The 22,739-nt window shown below is 34.5% G+C and overlaps 1 protein-coding gene across 2 annotated transcripts in view; it reads right to left on the bottom strand.

Moving 5' to 3' along the window:
• Nucleotides 1-22,739, bottom strand: part of Rps6kc1 (ribosomal protein S6 kinase C1) — a 196,616-nt gene that overhangs the window by 94,638 nt on the left and 79,239 nt on the right. For both annotated transcript variants that reach the window (XM_076831739.1, XM_076831738.1), the window contains exon 7: nt 216-331. In XM_076831739.1, the coding sequence (XP_076687854.1) occupies nt 216-331 (116 nt within the window). The remainder of the gene's footprint in view (nt 1-215; nt 332-22,739) is intronic.

The following is a 22,739-nucleotide window of genomic DNA, read 5'->3' on the forward strand; positions in this document are numbered from 1 at the left end:
ATATTCTAATTAAAAATAAAGCTGAGGGGCTAGGGTTGTGGGTCAATGGTAGAGCACTTACTTAGCACATATGAGACACTGGGTTCGATCCTCAGCACCACAAATAAATAAATAAGATTGACAACTAAAAAATATTTTTTTAAAAAATGAAGCTGAAAGAAAAGACATCAAAAAATAATGGTTAAAGAAAATGCAAAATAAAACATAAGATATACCTGAGATGCATCATCCAGCTGCGGCTTTCCATAAAGGCTGGAGATACTTTCTGCCCTCATGAGATACTCCGCTGTTCTTCTCTTCACAGCTTCTCGGCGAGTAGGGCTTGACTCTCCTAAGGGAGACAACAAAAGTCTGGTCTTGTGAAAAATAAACTTTTTTCATCCCAATGTGAAAATTAACTTCTTTCCACCCAAGTCATTTTACATTTCACCCAAGCCTGTTTACATTTCTAACCGTGAAGAAGAGATACTCAAATTTCAAAAACACATGAAAGTGTCATTCATTTCAATAAGATCTAAGTATTACCCCCATGAGTTTCATGTATGCAAAATTTGACACCCTCCTATTTAAGTATGAATTGAGAACTTAATGTATTTTAGAAGTCAAACATATAAAAAAAATGTAGCCAAGACTAGCTAATCCAAATCCGGACAATATACAGCTCAACTCAAAAATAAGACCAAAAGAAATGGATTTTTAATCAGAGTGTGACATAGAATTGCTATGCCACGAGCTACATAAAAGTACCACCAAACTGGAAAATAAAATCACTGAGAGCATTTCTAAATTCTAACTAATCGATTTATTTGTAAGCTTCATGGTTTTTTTCAACCAGTAAAAAATTTTCATGCATCTTTATAACTGAAAACAGGAATGTGATTGCAATTCCTATAATATAAAATTATGTGAAACTGAGTACATCATTGACCCTATTTGGGTCTCAGCTTCCCTAAATAAAGGGTATTCAAAATAACCTCCAAAGAACTCTCAAGACTTCAAAAGAAATGGTTAAAACTTTGAAGTGCTGGGCTCTCTCCATAATGGGATGATTTTACCCATTTCATATGATTGACTAAGATATAGCATTTCATTTGAAGAAGGGATTCTGCTGTAGTTTGGACCTTAACTCTCCCAGCAAAGGTCCCTGTTTTGTTAAACATGGTCACTAGCATGGTGCTACTAGGAAGAAGTGGTGGGATCTATAAGAGGTAGAGTTTAGTCAGGGGTCTACAACTCATTGAAGGTGTGCTCCCACGGTGAGTGCGGGACCCTTCATCTGTTGCTCTTTCCTCTCTTTTGCTTCCTGGCCATGAGATGAATAGTTCTGCACTGCCACATTCTCCCACCTCGATAAGTTGCCTCACCACAGGCCCAAAACAATGAGGCCATTGAATCAAAGCTAAAACCTTCAAAACTGAGACAAATATTTTCTCTTTACAAGTTGATTGTTATGATGATATAAAATTTACCAACATGGATCCCATGGCTGAAAGTCAAAAAGTTTGAAAACCAGTGTATCATATGATCTTTAAGGGTTCCTTTCATAAATATTATTCTGTAGTATTCTAAGTGATTCATGACTCATTTGATCAAAGCACTTAACAGATGGTACTATTATCATAATTCATTCTATGCATCTTCTTAATGAAGTTAACCAAAAAGAAAGTACCCTGTAGAGGAAAATGCCTTACATTACATTCTAGAAACTCTGATGAGTTATCTAAATTCTGGTTCTGCCTCTCATGGGTCATATGGCAAGTCATCTCAACTCTCTGACCCACTTCCTCATGCCCTAAAATGGAAGTATATACTTCTAATGATCATGAAAAGTGAAAGAGAAAACATATATACATGGAATTACAACCGAGCCAGTCATATAGGAAGCACTAATTGTAAAGTTTTTAAATGCTGGTTTTTTCCTCAAAACTAAATCCTACAAAATGGTATTTCCTGAATTACTAAATTGAAGATAAATGGATTATAGTAAAGCAAATATTTTTTTCCTTAGAAGACCACCAGTGGAAAACCTCTATTTATTTCTGCCTGGAACGGCATCTTCTGCTTTTCTAGGAAATGCCCCTTTCTCTCTTCAGACTTTCCCAGTCTTTCCCTATCTCCAAGTGGTTTGAAGGAAAACTGTTCTATGTCAGATCTCAGTTCCTCTAGCTACAAAGCTCTGTCTACTTAGGTCGGGGTGGGCTTCCCTGTGCCAAGCTGCATAGAGCCTTACTCAACTGGCCACAGCTGGAGAAGAAAAAAATGGCCCAATATAAACTGGACCTTCTCTGTTTTTGAAGCTATAGGTAAGAGGACTGGGAAGCACCAGCAGCCACAATTCCTGCCAAAGCAAAAGATCTGAAAGGAAGAACCTGATACAGAGGAAAGATGATGTGGAAAACCAAAAAGCAAAAAGAAACCCTAGTGTGACCAGGGTCCCTGATTCCAGGTGAATCTATATTCCTGTCTTTCTTTGCATAAAGTAGTCCAAATGGGGGTGCTGGCACATGCTAACCAAAGAATTCTCATGGCATACAGACCTCAAAGAAAAACTGTAATGAAGTTGAGATTGCAATTTTGCTAAATAACTTTCCTTTTATATCTTTTACATTATCATTCTACCTCTTCTCTCCTTCATGAGTAATTCATAAATACAACTGGTCTTGCCAGAGAGAGGGATCTCTATTTCTTTTTTAAATGTGGAACAATCTATATTTGTTAACTTTCCAACTCCTCAAACAGCAATTAAAATGTCAGTATGCTTCTGTCCTTAAAATGTCCTTACTTCCTACGCCCAAGGTTTCCCACTCAAGTTGAAAACATGGGTACAAACCATGGACATCAACCTAAATAAATGTGACACACTTTGAAGATACAACGTCCCACATAAATAACAGCTAGTCATTATTTCTACACGCTGCTAGTCCTTTTTTATGGTTTATTGTTTTGGACTCTGTTATTGCTAGTATCCTTAGCTCTTCACATTTCAGGTTACACATTTTAAGCCCTAATAAACCCTAATTTGAAATCTGGGGCTCCCCTTAGGCTCAATTCCAATAGAAGCTGTGACACTTTCGTTTTTTTAATTCAGTGTATCCACAGTCTCAAAATTTGGCTCTATTCAAATTAATAAACTCATCTCACAAAATAACTTGAAATTTAAAAATGACAAGAAACAGAATATGGTTTTAATCATATTTTGTAATCAAATGCTGTTTTTTAAACTTCTGATTCTTCTGCCACTTTCTAGATAGTATCCATGGTAACAAAGAAACAAGAACCAGAAGCCAGCAGCTGAAATGGACTCCTGCTGATGATGGTGAGCCCACTTCCATGGAAACTTATGGCCAAGTAATGGAAATACTGGAAGGTTTTTTCAATGCAGCCTTTTATATAGATACTATGATTTCTTCCTTACCAGCCTTTACAAAGAGTTCACATCTACTGCTGATAAATAGTGGCAGCCAAGAAAGAAAATCACCTCTTACAGATATCTGCTGCTGAAGACTCAAAGAGGTTTTCTGAGTAGATTTCCAGAATAACTCTTACTGATAGAATTATTGATAAATGTGATTTTAAACAGATTTTAATTGATTAAAAATGTTTAATTCACTCTGTTTTCTGTAGTTTGCTCTTCCCTTTCAAACACACAAGGGCTTACATGTGTGCACATTGACAGTTCTTAATGACTATTATTCAAGGAAAATGTATCTAAATTCAACCTTCAATCCCATATTAGGTAATGTAGCTATTATTTCTTCAATAACATAGCTACACAGAATACTTTTTAAAGGGAATACATGATTTATATTCTACCTAAAGACAAATTAATACCTTCGATGAGTTTCTGTACATTTCTGCTAATCATTCACATAAAGCACCAATTTCCACTGGGTTTTGGCATTCAAAAGAAAAAAAATGCTTCCATTATTCAATAACTGTGGTGGTTAATCTTGGTTGTCAACTTGGCTGAATTGAGAGACCACCTAGAAAATCGGCAAACCATCTTCTGGGTGTATCTGTAATGGTGTTTTCCAGAGATGATTAGCATATGGGTCAGCAAACTGGGGCTGTGTTTAGCAGGGAGACCTGCCCTACATGTGGGTAGCACCACCCAATAGGCTGGGGGCCCATATGGAACAAAGAGCACAAGTGGTGATGGGATTTGCTGGTGCATGCAAACTCAATTCTTCTTAAACATTTGTAATTTTTGCTTCTGCCATCATCTGCAGACATCAGACTGCAAATTGTTCAGCCTTTTAAGACATACTAGATCCAGTGACTCTCCAGGGAGCTTCCAGGACTTCAGTCTTGCACTGAGGCTGCATCATTGGTCTCCTTATTCTGACACTTCCAGTTTCTTGAACTGAGCAGCTACCAGTTTTCCCAGCTCTCCAGTCTGCAGATAGCCATTATGGGATTATCTAGCCTAAGGCAGTATAAGCCAACAATTAAATTGCCTCTTATGTATAAGTTCTGTTCCTCTAGAGAACCCTGGCTAACTCAATAATAATCTCTCTGTCAAAAGAATTTGGTGTACCATAAAAGTTTTCTTATGTGCACTTATGTGATAAACCTACTGGGAAGATGAATATAGGATGACTACAGAATGTGATCTGTGAAACAAAAGAGTACAACTGAGTAAGTAGGAGAAGAAATTCCAAAGTTGTTACCAAAATATCTAGAAACACTGGACAACATATTTTGCATTTCTCTGGACACCAACTCTGACTTCATTCACTAAAAGTTGTTTTATAGAAGATATGGTCTATAGATAATAGATATGGAAATTCTGATTTTTCCTAGAACACATCACAATTTGCTACCCCTTCATTGTATCATATCCTATTTACAAGAAATAAATTTTCTCTCTTTTATAATTAAGAAGATTAAACTCAAGTATGTGAAATTTCTTTCTCAATTACACAGTTAAAGTAAGAAGAGCCTGAACCTAAATCAGCTCTTTTAGGGTACTTTCAGGGTACTTGCCAAGTCACCTTTCAATATAAATAAAGTAACTGAATTTGAATGTGATTATTCTACTGTTTGAGTAGAACAAGAAAACTACAAAGCACAAGTATAGGTGAGTATGGCAACAAAGATGGAGAGAAAATAAATATAAGAATTTGAGAAAGGTACCCATTGAACAATACACAGAGTAGAATTAGAGAAGAGAGATACCTAAGATGATAAACATAGACATAGGAAAATCAGAGCTATAAAAGATATACATAACTCTATGTAAAAGGAATATGGAAAAACACAATCTAAAACTGGCATGATTGGACTAAAAAGAGAATATACATTTTGATGTAATTCTACAAAAAATCATCATAGCAGTGTCAGTGAGGTGAAGATAGGTCTTTTGAGGGGAGGGTGGGGGACTGACCTCTCATATACCTTTGTTACCCAAATATTATATCTGGAAAACAAAGGTCTTTTCTTGTTTACCCACAAAAGAAAAAAGAGGCATTTTCATTATGAAACTAATAAAAATTGATTTTACAAAAGTAAAAATTGTTTTAATTCTGCTCTTCTGCCCTTAGTCACTACTACATGTATTTTGCTATGAATATAGCAAACAATCTCACTATTTATTCAACAAAAGAAATGGAATACTGAAAGAACTTGCTTATTTAGAGTTCTTGAAAGACAGTTGTCTATATCTGTATTTCATGGGAAATTTTAAGGGAATTTTAAGGGTATTTTCACTAGAATTTTTACCACATGCACAGAAATTAATCTGTACATAAGACTGTGCTGAACACATCTTATATTCTTATTCCTATTCCTACTCCACAGATACTTTCCAATAGGCCTTATGCTGCTGGACTTGGTTAAAACATGCCTGGTTTCATTGAGATTTATCCCATCAGAAAGAACATCCAAATCAACCTGATTTGCTGGAATGAGTTTTTGTTTGTGGGGGTTTTTTGTTTTTAACAACTTTAGTCACATACAAGAATACTCCTGTTTCAGATGGCCTTGGATAACTACAGTTTTTTTTTCCTTAAGTGCTGATTTATTATATTTAATGGTGCTTTGTTCTTTTCAGGTATAGCCTACCATTTCTGCTTTATGCTAAGTGTTTTAACTACAAAAGGCAACCTTGGGAAAAACAATAATTTATGGTTCTACATGTCTACTCCAACACTGAAGCCATCAGCTTTTCCGTGTATGACATGAACCGGTCAGTTAGGGAATCTGCTTTCTGCAGTTAGTGAGTCCCCTATTAATGTTTTAACAAAACCAATTGTTATGTGACCACTAGAAGTTCAAAAAGTCACCAGAAGAGAGTAAAAGCAAAAGTCACAATCATATTCATGCTCAAGCATTGCCTGAATTGATTGCTTTGGATGTTACTTAGTGGTTTTTTTATTATCAGTAATACTGAATGAAAACTAGCATCAGATTATACACAGTGTTAAATGCCTACAGAAACAGCCTTCTTTTAGATTCAATATTTTCTTTCTACTCCATAACTTTTCTTTGTTTTGCAATTTTAAGAGTACCCAAAAGACTATGACTGACGCCTTTCAAAATTATAATGCTAAGCCAGTCTCCTCATGATAATAAATCTAGTCCAAAGAATAACAATAATCCCCCACATTTCCCTTATGTTTTAAAGCCAAATGGCATCTAAAAGATAAAAAGATTTAAAATAGCTAATGGAAGAAACTGAAGGAAAAAAAGGAAGAATGGACTAAAAAAAGGTAAAGAAATATAGAGAAGTAAAACTCTACATAAATCAAAAAATTTTTACTTGCCCTATTAGTAAATATGAATGTTTCCCAATCCCCAAAAGGCCTTTGTTCACTCTTTCACAGGTCATACAGGGCATCTTAACATAAGTGGCAAATCTATGAAAGAACCCAGAGTCCAACAACTGTTTTCTGGATGTCATGATATTGATTTATATTTTTTCTTTGAGATAATGTAAACTAATCAACAGATTACAAGTTTATTATTTGTAATCCTATAAGTTTCACAGGTTCCAGGATGACACCACAAATCATCATGCTACTCAGAATGGTGAGCAATTTAAAACTTATGAATTATGAATTTCAAGAATTTTTCATTTAGTATTTTCAAACCAGAACTGACTACAGGAACCTGGAACCACATAAAGTGAAACCAAGGTAAAGGAGGATTACCCAGCTTCCTGCCTACAGATGCATTACTGCTTTTTATAACTTAGTGCCTTTCTCTAACAAACAACAGTTACACAAAATACATATCAGGGAAGATCTGTATAATTACTGTCTTCATCATCTATGTTGCTGAAATGTATATAAAATTAGATTTTAACATAAATTTATGAAAAATTGTGTAACAGTAAAAAGGGAAATAAAACAGATATCTAAGTAATTAAAGCCACTATGTAAACAGAATAAAGCCAACAAAGTTAGGCTGTTATTGTTTGACAGTTACAATTTTAAAAGCTGTTTCTTAACAATTTATAAAGAAGTACAGTATTTCTGTACAAAGACCTGGTCAGTTTTCAAATGATACCCACTTTTTTTAATGTTGTCTTTTGGAAGTTTATTTATTTAACAATAACATGAAATAAAATAGGCTGATGCAAATTTTGTTAATAAATATAATAACTATTTTATTCTTTGGCTTAGTAAAGGTTATTGGGTGAATCCAATTCTGGTGAGTTTGTGGAGACAATATCACACATGTGTCAAGATCAATGTTTTAAAATAGTAAACATGCTACTATGAAAAAGAGTTATAAATATAGAAGTTTAGATTTCAAGTCAGCCCTTTGAAACATTTTTGTGGGAAAGAAAAGGGAAAGCAGTGATACTCCTGCAAGTCTATTTTATATGGTTATAACAACTATGTGAATTTAAAGGGGCAATATCAACTCATTTCAATTACTACCTAAGCTCTAGAACTTTGTGTATGGCATCTGTAGACATAAGAGCTAGTAATAAGAATGTGTAAGAAAATGTTTTATATTTTCCAGATAGTCTTCCTGCAATAATGCATCATGGTTGAGCCTTACTAACCCAAAAACTGAATCTAAAATGTTCTGTAATGTTTTGAGCACTGCCATAGGACCAAAAGCGGGCAGTTCCACATCTGGCCTATAACCACATGTGACAGGTTATAGTTAAAATAAGGTGCACTAACACACACACACACACACACACATAAATTCCCTCTGGTTTATGTGTATAGGGTGTGTATAAAACAAATCAATTTTGTGTTTAGATTTGAGTCCTATCCCAAAGATATTTCATTATGTATATGCAAACATTCCAAAATCTAGAAAAATCCAAAATTCAAAACACTTTAGGTCTTAAGCATTTTAGATTCTTCTGGGACTTTAAAATTCTTTTACATTTGCTATAGGTAGTTCAAACTGCATAAGTAGTTGTATGTTAACTATAACAGTTATCTTAGGCCTTTCACTGCGTTTTCCGTATTCTCTAGTTCTTATTGAAACCTGAGTTTCTCTACTTCTGCTGGTAGGTGGGGTCTGCGTAAGCCTGAGGCCTCTGTAGTGGAGAAACACTGTTATAGTGTTAGCAACCAACCAAGGCAGGGGATGTCTGCCATCCTCAGCCCTGAGGGTAACAGGGGTAAAGTTGGAGGATGTTGTGTTGCAGCTCTTTTGTTTTTTAACATTTTTTCAAATTTATTTTTTATTCTAATTTGTTATATATGACAGCACAATGCATTACAATTAATATTACACATATAGAGCACAATTTTTCATCTTTGTTCCCCAAAAAAACAAATACCAAATGTTTGATATAAAGAGGTTGATTCATAGAGAGATTAGGAGGGAGAGCATGGGAGGATTAGACAAACTCTAGACAGGGCAGAGGGGTGGGAGGGGAAGATGGGGGCATGGGAGTAGCAAAGATGGTGGAATGAGACGGACATTGTTACCTTAGGGTAAGTACATGTACTAAGTACTAAGTACATGTATGATACCCACTTTTGAGACCAGTAATTTAACACAGTAAGCTACTGAGAAAAAGCAGATTTACACTGTCACTACTTCAAAAGAGAAAACAGATAAGCTGAAACTTCTGTGCAATTTATACACAACAAATTCAATTATAAAGATATAACTACCTGCAACCTTAATTATTATAAAGATACAACAAGTTATGGTTATACAATATTGCATAACTCAAGAAATTACAAAATAATATTTAACTTTGTCTCAAACTGCCTAATAACCACCTAGTAATTAAAAAAAAAAAAAAAAAAAAAAAAGAAAAGCAGGGGCTGGGATTGTGGCTCAGTGGTAGAGGGCTCGCCTAACATGCACAGGGCCCTGTGTTCGATCCTCAGCACCACATAAAAATAAATGAATGGAATAAAGATATTGTGTCCAACTACAACTAAAAAAATAAATATTAAAAAAAGCAGTTCTACATTTAGGAGTTTGGGAGGTTTTTGTTGTTATTGTTGTTTTGTTTTCTTCAATTTAGTTTACTTTACTCCACAGATATCTACATTTGTCCTGATCAGAAACAAAGATTTTTCAGTAATCACAGGGATCAAATCAGCCCTCTCAATTTAATGTTTTTAAACTGTGTTGCTAAAGATATAAAAATGTGCTGATACTGATGATAGAGATTGTCTAATAAAAACCCTTCGAGAATCCTCATCAATCTCTCCGCTTTTGCTGCAGAACAGCTGTGGCTCACACAGATTCACATGAATGAAAATATTTAGATGAGAAACCACCCACTTAGTTTATTTTCCATATGACTTTCCTGTAATTATTTTGTAAACTGTTCACACAACAATACATAAAAACATCTGCAAAAACAGGTAATTAATGTGTCAAGCCAAACTAATGCATTTTTTATGGTGTCCATGCTTCGTCAACTGTAATTATAACTCTTTTTTAAGCAAATGATGATGTGTTTGTTGCAATGTGCAAGTGGTTATTTTAGATGCTCTGTTTACTGTTCATACAATCTGAATATAAAACTCCACAGCTACTTTACCCCACATCAATGCTTTACCTAGCTTTTTGCTGAAGCAGGAAAGTGGTTCTCTTTTCCAAGCTATAATTTCCAATAAACATTTTTGTCATTAAAAGATGCAACTCTCAATGTAAAAGTTGACACCAAAATAACCAACAATTCAAGAAGCATATGCCAGCAAACTACTCATCCAGACTTTACTCCTTCATGTGTAACTATAGGAAATACAGCACTTTATCCAAATAGGCTATAGAACCCTCAACCCCCTAAGAACAAAGAGAAGTTTAAACATTCATTGTGGTTTTAATCATACTATATCCATTGCACCTGGTTCCCCAAATACATGTATTCGGGAAAGAACCAAATGAAGAACCAAATCTTTCCCAAAATATACTGTTTTGTATTCAGCTTATCCTGCCTGAGTTCTAACTACATGAGAAATCACTGTCATTACCACTACTACTATTACACATTAACTGTGTGCCAGTAATCATCCACTGATGGCCCAAAGTATGTGATCTCTAAAGTTCTGTTTCCAGAGCTAACAAAATCTAAGATTAAAGAAGAAGCACAATGCTATACTATTTTGCTAGAGTTCCTTTTCTTTTTTTTTTTTTAAGGGGTAGGGGGTGCTATTTTTTAAAATATCAGTAACTAATTATAGTACAGAAATACCCAGGCAATTAAAAGACTCTCAATAAACAATATTTTCTGTTTGCTTGCTTTCCTAGTGAAATTTTTAAAGATAGTGGAGAATTAAATATTACAAATCCAAGCTTATTCAACTTTTTTTAGACAAATTTTTTTCTAAATTGGGCTGTTCCATACTTAATTAGAATATATTAAAATTAATGTAACTTGCTTTCCCTAAGTATTAGCTACTGTGATATGCTTCAGAGATCTATCCCCAACCTGTTCCCACAAAGATCAGAAAAGTATTTAACAAATCAAATGACAGTATGCCAGTTACCAAGCCTGGGCTTTAGATCAGATTCTTACTTAGGAGAATGTAATGATGAAGTCTGATCAAAATATAACAGAGCTCTAGCTCCAAGGATACTAGAATGGGAAACACATGACCAAGATAAACAGAGGAAATATTTAGAAAGGGCTCATTATAAAAGACAGAAATCAGATTATCAAGATGCTTCAATACTGAGTTCCATTACTTTTACAGCTATAAATATATATACAATAATGCATATACTTAATGATAATCCAAATAGCTGAATTCTACACATTGTCAAATCTTGGGGATATATGCATGTCTATGTAGAATACTGATATACCAGACCAGAGACATTTATTCAAAAATATTTATAGAGTATTTCCTATGTACTAGGCACCATGCTAGAAGACACAGTGATGAATAACCTTGCCTTCAAGGACACTATAGGTAAGTGAGATTATATTCCTTCAATAAATGATGGCATAAATAATCATCTCATTGTAAATATGATAGGAACTTGAAGACAACAGTGTGCAATGACAACAAAGGTCAGGAAATCTATTCCGGTCTGAGCAGAAGTAAGGGAAAGCTTCCCTAAGAAAACTGGAATTGAGGTGTGAGGAGCAATAAGGAGTTAATCCACTGAAGAAGCACAGTAAAGCACTCCAAACAGCATTGTGCATAGGGAATTTCTAATAAGGAAAAAAACAACTATGGTGCTTTCCAGGAGGTAAAAGGTCACTGTGATCTAAGAAGAGTAAGTGAAGACAAGTGATTCTGGATGAGCCTAGGGAGGGAGGCAGAAGCCAAATCATATGCAAAACTTGCAGGCCACAATAACTATGAATTTTATACTAAAAGAAATGGGTATTTTTATGCAAGGAAAGAACATGTTAGGTTCCATGTTTAAAACATCACTTGGGTTTCTGGAGGAGAGAGAATGGATCAGAATCAAGTATGAATACAAATAGTAAAACAATCATAAAGTCATTATAAAAAACAGATTGACAGAAAGTGAGACTGAGGAGTTCAGTAAATCCTCTCCCTAGATAAATCCAAACAAAATTATCAAAAATATCAACTCTCCAAATCAATGATTTAAACAAAAAATTGAAAAAATTTATACAAGAAAATGTGCTGAACTGTAATAAGAGAAACAGAGGTATTAGTGTTTCAACACAAGGCTACTGATATCTGCTCTCAACCCAATAACACACTGGGATGTTGTGAGGATCAGCAGTCTTCCTGATGCTTGAAGGGGGACATTCAATCTGGATCTCCACTGAAAAGCTTCATGGGGGTGTATGTTATGGCTTAGATGTAAGGTACCCCCCAAAAGCTCATGTGTGAGACAATGCAAGAAAGTTTAGAGGTGAAATGAATGGGTCATAAGAGCCTTAACCAAATCAGTGTATTTACCCACTTGAATGGATTAACTCTGTGGTAACTGTATGGGTAGGGTATGGGTAGAGAAGGCCACCACTGGAGGTATGTCTATGTGGTATACATTTTGTCCCTGGCAAGCATAGCTCTGTTTCCTTGTTGCCATGTCCTGAATTGCTTTCCTCTACTTCTACTTTCCACCATGTTCCACCTCATCTTAAGCCCAGAGCAATGGATTGAGACCTCTGAAACTGTGAACCTCAAATAAACCTTTCCTCCTCTAAAATTGTGTCTGGTCTTTTGGGGAGTGGTAAATTATCGGACTAAAACAGGGGAAGAAGATATTGAAATCAACAGCAATCAATGGCAAAGAGACATTAACAATGAAATCTGGGAAACAAGACAGCTATGGTATGTTCTGATACACTCCCAAGTATTCCTGGGGATCTTAAAAGTTACACACATGCACAGAGGAGACCACAGAGAACCCCAGCTATTTACACCTTCCTGGTGAATGGGAGGTCTTGCACAAGTAGAAGCAAAAACCAGGAAAGACTTGTAAACTGCCTGATCTTTGAACATAGGCCCTAACCCACACACAGATATCTCAAGGGCTCACACTGTTTATGCACAGATACTGAACAATTCTGGGCTAAACAAAAAAACAAAACAACAATAATAACCACCCCTGGGAAATGAGGAGGAAACAAGATCTAGAGTTACTATAATATATTTTATCTAAAATGTCAAGTTTTGAACAAAAAAGTATGAAACATGCAAAGAAAAAGGAAAAATGTGGCCCATCCAAAGGGATAGGGGGAAACAGTCAATAAAACTGCTTCTTGAGTAGACCCAGATGTAAATCTTAGTAGACAAAGACTTAAAACAACTACTACAAATATACTTAAAGAACTAAGAGAAACCACGTTAAAGGAATTAAATAAAGTACAAAGACAATGAGTCTTCCAATCAGATTAACAATAAAGAGACAGAATTTGTATTTTTAAAAAAGAACCAAATAGAACTTCTGGAGTTAAAAACTATACCATAGCAGATTAAGCTGCCAGAAAAAAAGAATTAGCAAACTTAATGTTAGATGAGTAGCCATTATCTAGTCCAAATAAAAGTTAACAGTTAAAAAAAAAACAGGAAATAAAACACCAATGGAGGCCAAAACACCTGTGAAAATCATCAAACATGCTAACACACAAAATACAGTTCAAGAAATTGAGAGTGAAAAATATAGGCAGAAAAAACATATATTTGAAGAACTAATGGGTGAAACTTCCCGGATCTGATAAACATTGATCTACACATGTAGATATAACAAATACAAAAGATAAAACAATGTCAAAAGGATAAACCCACCGGGTGTGCTGGCATACACCTCTAATCCCAAAGATGCAGGAGGATCTCGAGTTCAAAGCCAGACTCAGCAATTTAACAAGGCCCTAAGCAACTCAATGAGAACCTGTCTCTAAATAAAAGATAAAAAGGGGTTAGGGATGTGGCTCAGTGGTTAAGTAGTGCCCCCAAGTTCAATCCCTAGTATCAAAAAAAAAGGATAAGCCCTAAAGCATCCACATCTAGACATATAGCCTAACCCTCAAAAACCAAAAGAAAAAAAACCTTAAATAAATAACAAAGGAAAACATTTGTCATATACTAAGGAATCTTAACAAGAGACTGGCTTATCAGGAAAATGGAAGCTAGAAAGCAGCAGGATGGCATATGTAAAATACTAAATGGGGGAGGGGGTTATCCAAAAAGAATCTGATATCCAGCAAAACTATCTTTCAACAATGGAGGCAAAAAAAAAAAAAAAAAAAAAACCATTCCCAGACAAAGATGAAGAGAATCTATTGCTAGCACAGCACCATACAAGAAATAATTTTAAAAAGAAAAAGAAAGAAAGGAAAAGAAATTTCAGAGAGTAACCCAAATTCAAACCCCCCCGCAAAAAAAAATACAAAGAAAGAAATAAGAAATTACTTACGTAAAAATGAAAGTATCAGTTTCCTCATTTTATCCAAACTGGTTTAAAAGGCAAATGCATGTGAACAGTCATTATAAAAGTACATTGTAAGGCTTATACAAAGACATAATTTACATGGAAGTAACAGCAAAACCTAGTGGGTATGGAAGGAAGCTACATGAAATAATGTTTCCATATATTAATGGAATTAGAACTATTTTATTTTAAAATATAATGTTAAATTAAAATGCTTATTGCTGTAATCTGTAGAGAAACTTATGAAAGAGAAGACTCAAAATGATAAAGTTCTTTTTTAAAACACAAAGAAATTAAATGGTATGTAAGAAAATATCTACTTACCACAAAAGATAGGAGTAAAAAACAAAAGAGACATAAATATACTATGTAAAAAAATAATAATCAAAATACATACTTTTTGATATTTATTTTTTAGTTGTAGTTGCACACAAAGTCTTTATTTGTTTATTTTTATGTGGTGCTGAGGATCGAACCCAGGGCCTCGCACATGCAAGGTGAGTGCTCTACCAGTGAGCCACAACCCCAGCCCTAATCGAAAAAATTTACTAGAGACAAAAATATACATTACAGTGTGAAAAGATTAATCAGGAATATGTAACAATTATCAACATAACAAAAATCTAATAACAGAGCCCCAGAATAGATGAAGAAAAATCACAGAAAAGAAATAGAAAATTCAATAATATTTGTCAGCGAAGTCTCAATAATTGCTAGAAAAGAGAGACAGAAAACTGGCAACGATGTAAATGAATTAAGCAATATTATTAATCAAACTGAGCTGATGAACATCTACAGAATTCTTTATCCAACAAAACAAAAACATGTATTCCTTTTTTAATATTTATTTTTTAGTTATAGTTGAACACAATACATTTATTTATTTATTTTTTATTTTTATGTGGTGCTGAGGACCAAACCCAGGGCTTTGCACATGCTAGGCAAGTGCTTTACCACTGAGCCACAACCCCAGCCCCACCCCCACCCCCGCATATATTCTTTATAAGCCCCATGGAACATTCTCCAGGACAGACCATGTACTGAGCCACTAAACAAGTCCCAATAAATTTAAAGGAATTAAAAGCATGCAAAGTATGTTCATTAACCATAATAAACCAAAAATCAGCAACAAACAAAAACTTGGAAAACACATGAATATTTTAAAATTAAAGAACATTTCCAAATAATACATGGATCAAACAAGAAACTACAAAAGAAACTAAAAATTATTTTAAGCTTAATGAAAATGAAAACAACATCTCAAAATTTAGGGGATGCAAAGCAGTGTTTAGAGGAATAATTTATAGCTGTAAGCATCTATATTGAAATGAAGATCTCAAATAACCTAAGCTTCCACCTCTTAAGATGCAATCTAAAAAATGAAGAACAAACTACACAAAAAGAAAATGGGGGAATAAATGAAATCAATGGAACAGAAAATGGAAAAAGTATGGAGAAAACAAATTAAATAAAAAATCAATTCAAAATCAACTAAATTATGTTACACCCATGTAAGAATATACATAATGAATCCCCTTTTAATATATAATTATGATGCACTAATTAAAAATAAAAGGAAGACCAAGAGAATAAAGCAAGGGGATCAGAGGGTGGACAAGGAGAAGGAAAGGGGAGACACTAGAGAATTATATTATATGCATGCTCAAACATGTCACAATGAATTCCACTATTATGTATAATTATAATGCATCAAAAAAAAAAACATTTTTAAAAATCAGTGCTTTGAAAAGATCAACAAAACCTACAAAATTCTAGCTAAACCAACCACAAATGACTAGGGATATAGCTTAGTTGGTAGAATGCTTGCCTTGCATGATGAGGTTGTGGCTCAGTGGTAGAGCACTTGCCTAGCACATGTGAGGCACTGGATTTGATCCTTAGCACCACATAAAAATAAATAAATAAAATAAAGATATTGTGATCATCTGCAACTAAAAGAAAAAATTCTTTTAAATATATATGCTCATTAGCCAGGAGCAGTGGTATACACCTGTAATTCCAGTGGTTAGAGAGTCAGAGACAGGAGGATTTCAAATTCAAAGCCAGCCTCAGTAATTTATCAAAGTCCTAAGCAACTCAGTGAGACCTTGTCTCTAAATAAAATACAAAAAATGGCTGGGGCTGGGCTCAGTGGTTGCATGCCCCAGGGTTCCATTCCTGGTACCCCAATAATAAATAAATATTCATCATCTCAATAACAATTTGCCTTCTTTTTCGTTTTGTTGTTTGGTTGGTTGGTTTTTTGTTGCTGTTGTTGTTTGTTTGCTTATTTGGAGACAAGGCCTTACCATATTGCTCAGGTTGACCTTAAACTCAAGGGCTCCACTGAGCCTCCTGCTTCCACCTTCAGTTTAGCTGGAATTACAGGCAGTGACTGCATCCAGTATTTTATCTTCACTTGTGAAAGTGATTTTAGCAGGATACAGAATTCTCAAAAGACACAAGTGTTATTGTTGCTTTTTTTTTCTTTCCCTAAATTAAAGATTTTTCTTGGCTTCAGAAAGTAAGATTAGAAGGAATAAATAATGAGCAGAGGCAAAGATGTGGACAAGTGAGTTAGCAAAAGAATGCTAAGAATAAGTAATGAAAGAATGTAAAATAAGTATTGAGGGTCCACTTAAGATCAGGAACAACAAATTCTTAACAATTCAATCTGTATATAAAGTATGATTTCTTCCCACATATCTGCTAGGGTATCTGCCACAACATGGAACTAATCTGACCTAGCTTCTAGATTACACTACACAAATTCTATATTCTATTTCCTATATCACTAGATCATTTCATTTAAAAGGACTATTACAATGTCCTGTCACAGCTTTGCCTCTTCTCATTATTTATTTCTTCTAATCTTACTTTCTGTAGCCTAGGTAAAGGCAGGCCCTTTATCAACAGTGTAGGTCAGGGTATTGTTCTCCCTCCAACTATCAAACCAATAAACTACAATAAAAATCCAATTTAGAGTTCTTTGTCTCTAATCTCTGCTTCTATTCCTTCTGGGTACTCAGTTTGTGTTCTTCATTGCCTTGCAAAGCCCATTTCTCTTATGAGAAAAGGCTATCACTGGTCTGAATTCATTCAAAATAACTATTTCATAACAAGATTTTACTGTATTTATGGGCTTTTCACCCACGAGCCAAAAAAAAAAAAAAAAAAAAAAAGTGTGCTATAATTAATCAGAGAATGATTTAATCACACCCTGTACAATTCAAAATTGATTTAATTGTGTATACCTCTGGCTATTCTGTAATCAAGACCTTTCTGGTTAACTAACTATCAAGAATAAAGCAGAAACTACTAAAAAGTAAGAAAATTTCCTATAAAAATCAAGACAACAGTGATGTTATAGATCATCATATCATAAAACTTTCAGGTTTTTTTTTAATATCATGCACACCATTTCAAAGTACTGAAATAAAATGATCAAAAAGGTAGGGTAGTTTAACCAAAAAGAAAGCCTCAACAAATTTCAAAAAACTGGAATAATTCAGACTAAGTTAATTAATAATTTAGACCATGGAGTTAAGCAGTAACAAAAAGAAAATCAGAAAAACTCCAAATCCCAGAAAATTAAATAATACACTTATATTATACTTCTAAGTAATTCACAGGTACAACAGGCAGAATAATGAAGGATCTCTAAAGATGTCCATGTCCTAATTGCATAATCTATAAATATGCTGCGTTACTTAACGAAATCTTTCAAACGTGATTAAGGTTAAACACTGTGAGATATGGCAATTATCCGGGATTACCAGAGTAGTCCCAAGAAAATCATATGAATCCCTAAAATCAGATAATCTTTCCTGGATAAGGGTCAGAGTAAGATATAATGGTCAGAGGGATGGAAGACTGCTGACTCTGAAGGAGGAAGACCCAAAACCAAGTGTCTAGAAGCTAGAAAAGGCAAGGCAACAGATCTCCCTAAGAGTCTGCAGAAAAGGATGCAGTCCTGTTCGTACCTTGACATTAGCCCAGTGAGACTCACGTCAGATTTCTAACCCCCAAACCATAAAATAAAAATTTGTGTTGTACATCATTAAGTTTACAGCAATTTGTTAAAGTAGCAACAGAAGTGAATAATATGGGATAAAGAAAAAAGTCAAAACAAAAAGCAGAAAATATTTGAACTGAAAATAGTAAGTATTGTGGCTAAAGGAGTATTTAGTAGAAAGTATATAATCCTACATGTGTGTTGAAAAAAACAAAGGTTAAAACTCAAATATCTAAGCCTCTAACTCAAAAATAGACAGGTCAAAATAAATGGGGGAAAGGAAATAAAGAAAAGAAAGTCTTAAATTAAAAACAAACATATAATCTTTTTTAAAAAAAGTTAAAAGTTAAGTGCACATCTGTAATACCTGCTTAACTAGGGAGGCTGAGATAGGAAAATCACCAGTTTGAGGCCAGCCAGCCTGGGCAATTCAACAAGACCGTCATCTCAAAAAATAAAGTTAGGAGTTGTTTCTTTTTAACATTAATTAAACTGATAAATCCTTAATATAACTGATTCAAAACAAAAGAAAAATGACAAATTACCAATATCAAGAAAGATCCAATAGACATCAAAGATTTGAGGCTACTAAAACAATTGCTACAATTAATAAATCTGTCCATTTGTGTGAAATAGACAAATTTCTTGAAAAATACAATTCACAGAAGTTGACAAAAAAAGAAAGGATATCTTCCTTTATGGATATCCTATTTCAACATTTAAAGAAATGAATCCACCATTAAAATCCTTTTCATAGCCAGGTGTGGTAGCACACACCTATAATCCCAGCAACCCTAGAAGCTGAGGCAGAACGATATCAAGTTCGAGGCCAGCCTAGGCAAGTTAGCAAAACCCTGTCTCAAACTTTTTTTGAGATGAGGGTCTTGTTGAACTGTTCTCACATTTGTTAAGTATACTAAATGCCTTGTAAATATGTAGAAGAACAACCCCATTTTCTGGTTATGTAAACTATGGGGTGAAAGCCATGATGTCTACAACTATCTCTTAATTCATCGTACATATATATGTAAAATATATATGTATATTATATATACATAAATCAGGAATAAATCTCAGCAATCAAATAGATAGTATTTTAAAAGGATAATATATAATGTACAATACATACACAACTGAGTAAAGTTGTTCAACACTCCAAAACCCATCTATGTCAACTCTTAGGTCTGGAGGACATTGGCAGCTACACAATTCAAATTTTCCTACATAACATCTCAAAAAACAAACAAAAAAAAAATCAAGAGAGCAAATAAACCCACATTTGACCCATATTTTTAGCAGTATTAGAAAATAAAAAAAAAATACCATGACTGTGAAGATTATCTGTAAACAGAGAAATAAACCAAATTACAACAGAGTTCCCAGGGCTCCACTGTCACAGGTCAGTGATGTAGAGAACAGGAAGAAAAAGCTTAAGGGATTCCCTGAAGTGGGGACAGGGACATAGAGGGACACAGAAGACCTAAACCAAAACACATGAAAAAACTACCCCTAGAGAATTGCATGGAAGATGGTAGAAGACCCTCATCGTTATGCAAAATTACACATAAGATGGTGTGAGGGGAAAGAAAAAAAGAGAGAGAGAAACATGTCACAGTAGATTGGGTAGAAAGAGGGGAGGGGAGGGGGGGATAGGAAGGGCAGCACAATACAATAGACACTGGTATGGCACTATGTATAAACGTGGCTGTATAACCAATGTGATCCTGCAATCTGTACACGTGGAAAAATAAGATTAAGATTACGTACCCCATTTGAATCAAATGTATGATATGTCAAGATCATTGTAATGTTTTGAGCAACTAATAAAAAAATTTTTAAAAAAAACTACCCCTAGAAAGAAAGTCCAACTAAATGCCAAAATATTAGTATTTTGCAACACAGGCTGCAACTTATCAGTCAGAAGCACAGTTTACAAAGAAGGGCCTGGACTTGAGTGGAACTACAAGTAAGAGGCTTGGTAAAGCTTTCTTCCTGGGAAAGAATCAGACACATGAAAAGGAGCGATACCTCCGGAAGATGTGGCAGTGAAAGACTGAAGCAAAAAGAAGGAAATGAGAACCCAGCCATGCAAAAAACAACAAAGAGAAGAAATCAGATCTCATCCACTCAATGCTATTAAGAGATCAAGATAACAACTACCTTCAGAGAAGGAGAAACTGGAAGGGGAGACGAGGACACATCTACAGTACTGATCAAGTTCTGCTTCTTGATCCAATTGCCAGTTGCATGGGAGTTTTCCTTGTGGGAAAATACATTACACCACATATGATATGTACTTTTCTGTTTATATAATTATATTTCACTTAAAAGTTTTAAGAAAAAGCTATGATTCCTGTTCTCTAGAGAATTATAGTTCAGGAAACATATAAGAGAGAACACATAAATAACAAGGAGAGAAAGAATAATAAATGGCATTGTTGAGTCAGTAACAATAAGTAAAAGATGACATTTTAATTTGTTTGTCCCTTGTACTGGTCTATTCCTCCCACATTCTATGTTATGTTCAGTTCATGTGGTTCATCACAGATAGTTCTGTCCACCTTCCCAGAGATGACCAAATAACCTATGCCTAACTAGGTTAAAAAGGCAAAGGTGGAAATACAAGACTCATGCCTGGCCAATCCTCCCAGGGGCCTTTGTTACAGAAAGCTCCCTCTCTCCTAGGATCCTGAGGAACAAATGAGAGAAAGGGAATACCAAGTACACGGTATGAACAGAGACAGCAAACAGAAAGGCAGAGCCCAGGTAACATTTCTTGAACACCTGAATCAAGCTGTATGTAACCACTGAAACACTAATTTCTGTGAGCTAAAACACTCTTTTCTATGTTGAGCTTCTTTGAGTTGCTTAGGTTTTTGTTACGCATAACTGAAAGAGTCCAGCCTAACATAAAACCTAAAAGAAGGACTGATCTGAGTACAGGGTAATTTAAAAGGCGACTCTTTTCATTCGTGAACATCAAGAATAGAGACTCTAATGTTCTCTCTGAACCTATGAAACAGTTTCTTCTGAGTTCACTGCATTAGTAACTGCTTTCTTCTGTTGGGTCAACTAAAGAAAGGAAAAATCAGAATGCTGATGGGAGGGAAAGACAGAAGGGTAAGTGGCAAATTTAAATTATTTCAAATCTATGTTTTTAAATTCAATTTTAGTTTTTTAAAATGTTTTTTTCTAGCCAATTTCAAAACTGTCAAGATCTGAAAAATTCCCAACTAAGGCAATTAACTGAATTACAGTGAAGAATATAACTTGTTTTTTTAAAAGGCAGTGGGAATTTTCAGACAGAAACATTCTGAATTTGTCTTATAGTGCTTCTTTGACAAAATCTCAACAATCTCAAGCTCCAGATGAAGATGAACAGAAAAATTCAGATTCCAAGAGCAGTCCTTCTTTTCCAACTATATGACAATGATAAAAGATACCAAGAGATACCAAAATATACAATAGGACTCAAATTTAGGATATAAATCTCTATGGCAAATGTGATTTATCCTAGAAATGTATGAGTGGTTTAATAAGAAAATCAATATAAATATACATATTAATAAAGCAAAAGGGGGAAAAGATAATCACTTCAATTGATGCAGAAAAAGCGACTAGCAGAATCCAATACCCTTTCATGATGGAATATTCAAAACCTAAGAATAAATGGAATTTCCTTAACATTATAAAGGACATCTACGAAAGACTAATAGCTAACTTCATACTCAATGGTAAAAGATTAAAAGTTTTACCCCTAAGTTCAGGAACAAGACAAGGATACCTGCTTTTTGAATATTCTTCACTGTACTGGAAGTTCTAGCCAGAGCATTAGACAAGAAAAAGAGAGAAACAATATTCAAATTAAAAAGGAAGAAGCAAAACTATCTATATTCACAGACACCTTATCCTATATATAAGAAACCAAAAATCCACAATAAAAATAACTAGGGCTAATAACAAATTCCACAAGTTGCTGGGTAGAAGATCAACATACAAACCCCAGCTAAACTGATACATGCTAGGAACAAATAAAATTTTTATTTATTTTATTACTTTGTGTATGTGTGTGTGTGTGTGTGTGTGTGTGTGTGTGCACGTGCGCACACATATGAGAGAGAGAGAGAGAGAGAGAGAGTGTGTGTGTGTGTGTGGTATCTTGGGGATCAAACCCAGAGTTTTATGCATGCTAGACAAGCACTCTACCACTATATCCATTATATCCCCAGCCCCGAAGAGAAAAATGGAATTTTTAAAATTCCTTTTGCAATAGCATTCAAAAAATAAAATGCCTAGGAATAAATTTAATCCAGGAGGTAAAACTTATATACATTGAAAACCACAAAAATTGCTGAAGATAATTAAAGAAGATATAAACAAGTTAAAAGACATCTTGTGTTCATAGATAAGATTTAACATTGTT

The sequence above is a fragment of the Callospermophilus lateralis genome, chromosome 13, assembly GCF_048772815.1.
Source record: "Callospermophilus lateralis isolate mCalLat2 chromosome 13, mCalLat2.hap1, whole genome shotgun sequence".
Lineage (NCBI taxonomy): Eukaryota > Metazoa > Chordata > Mammalia > Rodentia > Sciuridae > Callospermophilus > Callospermophilus lateralis.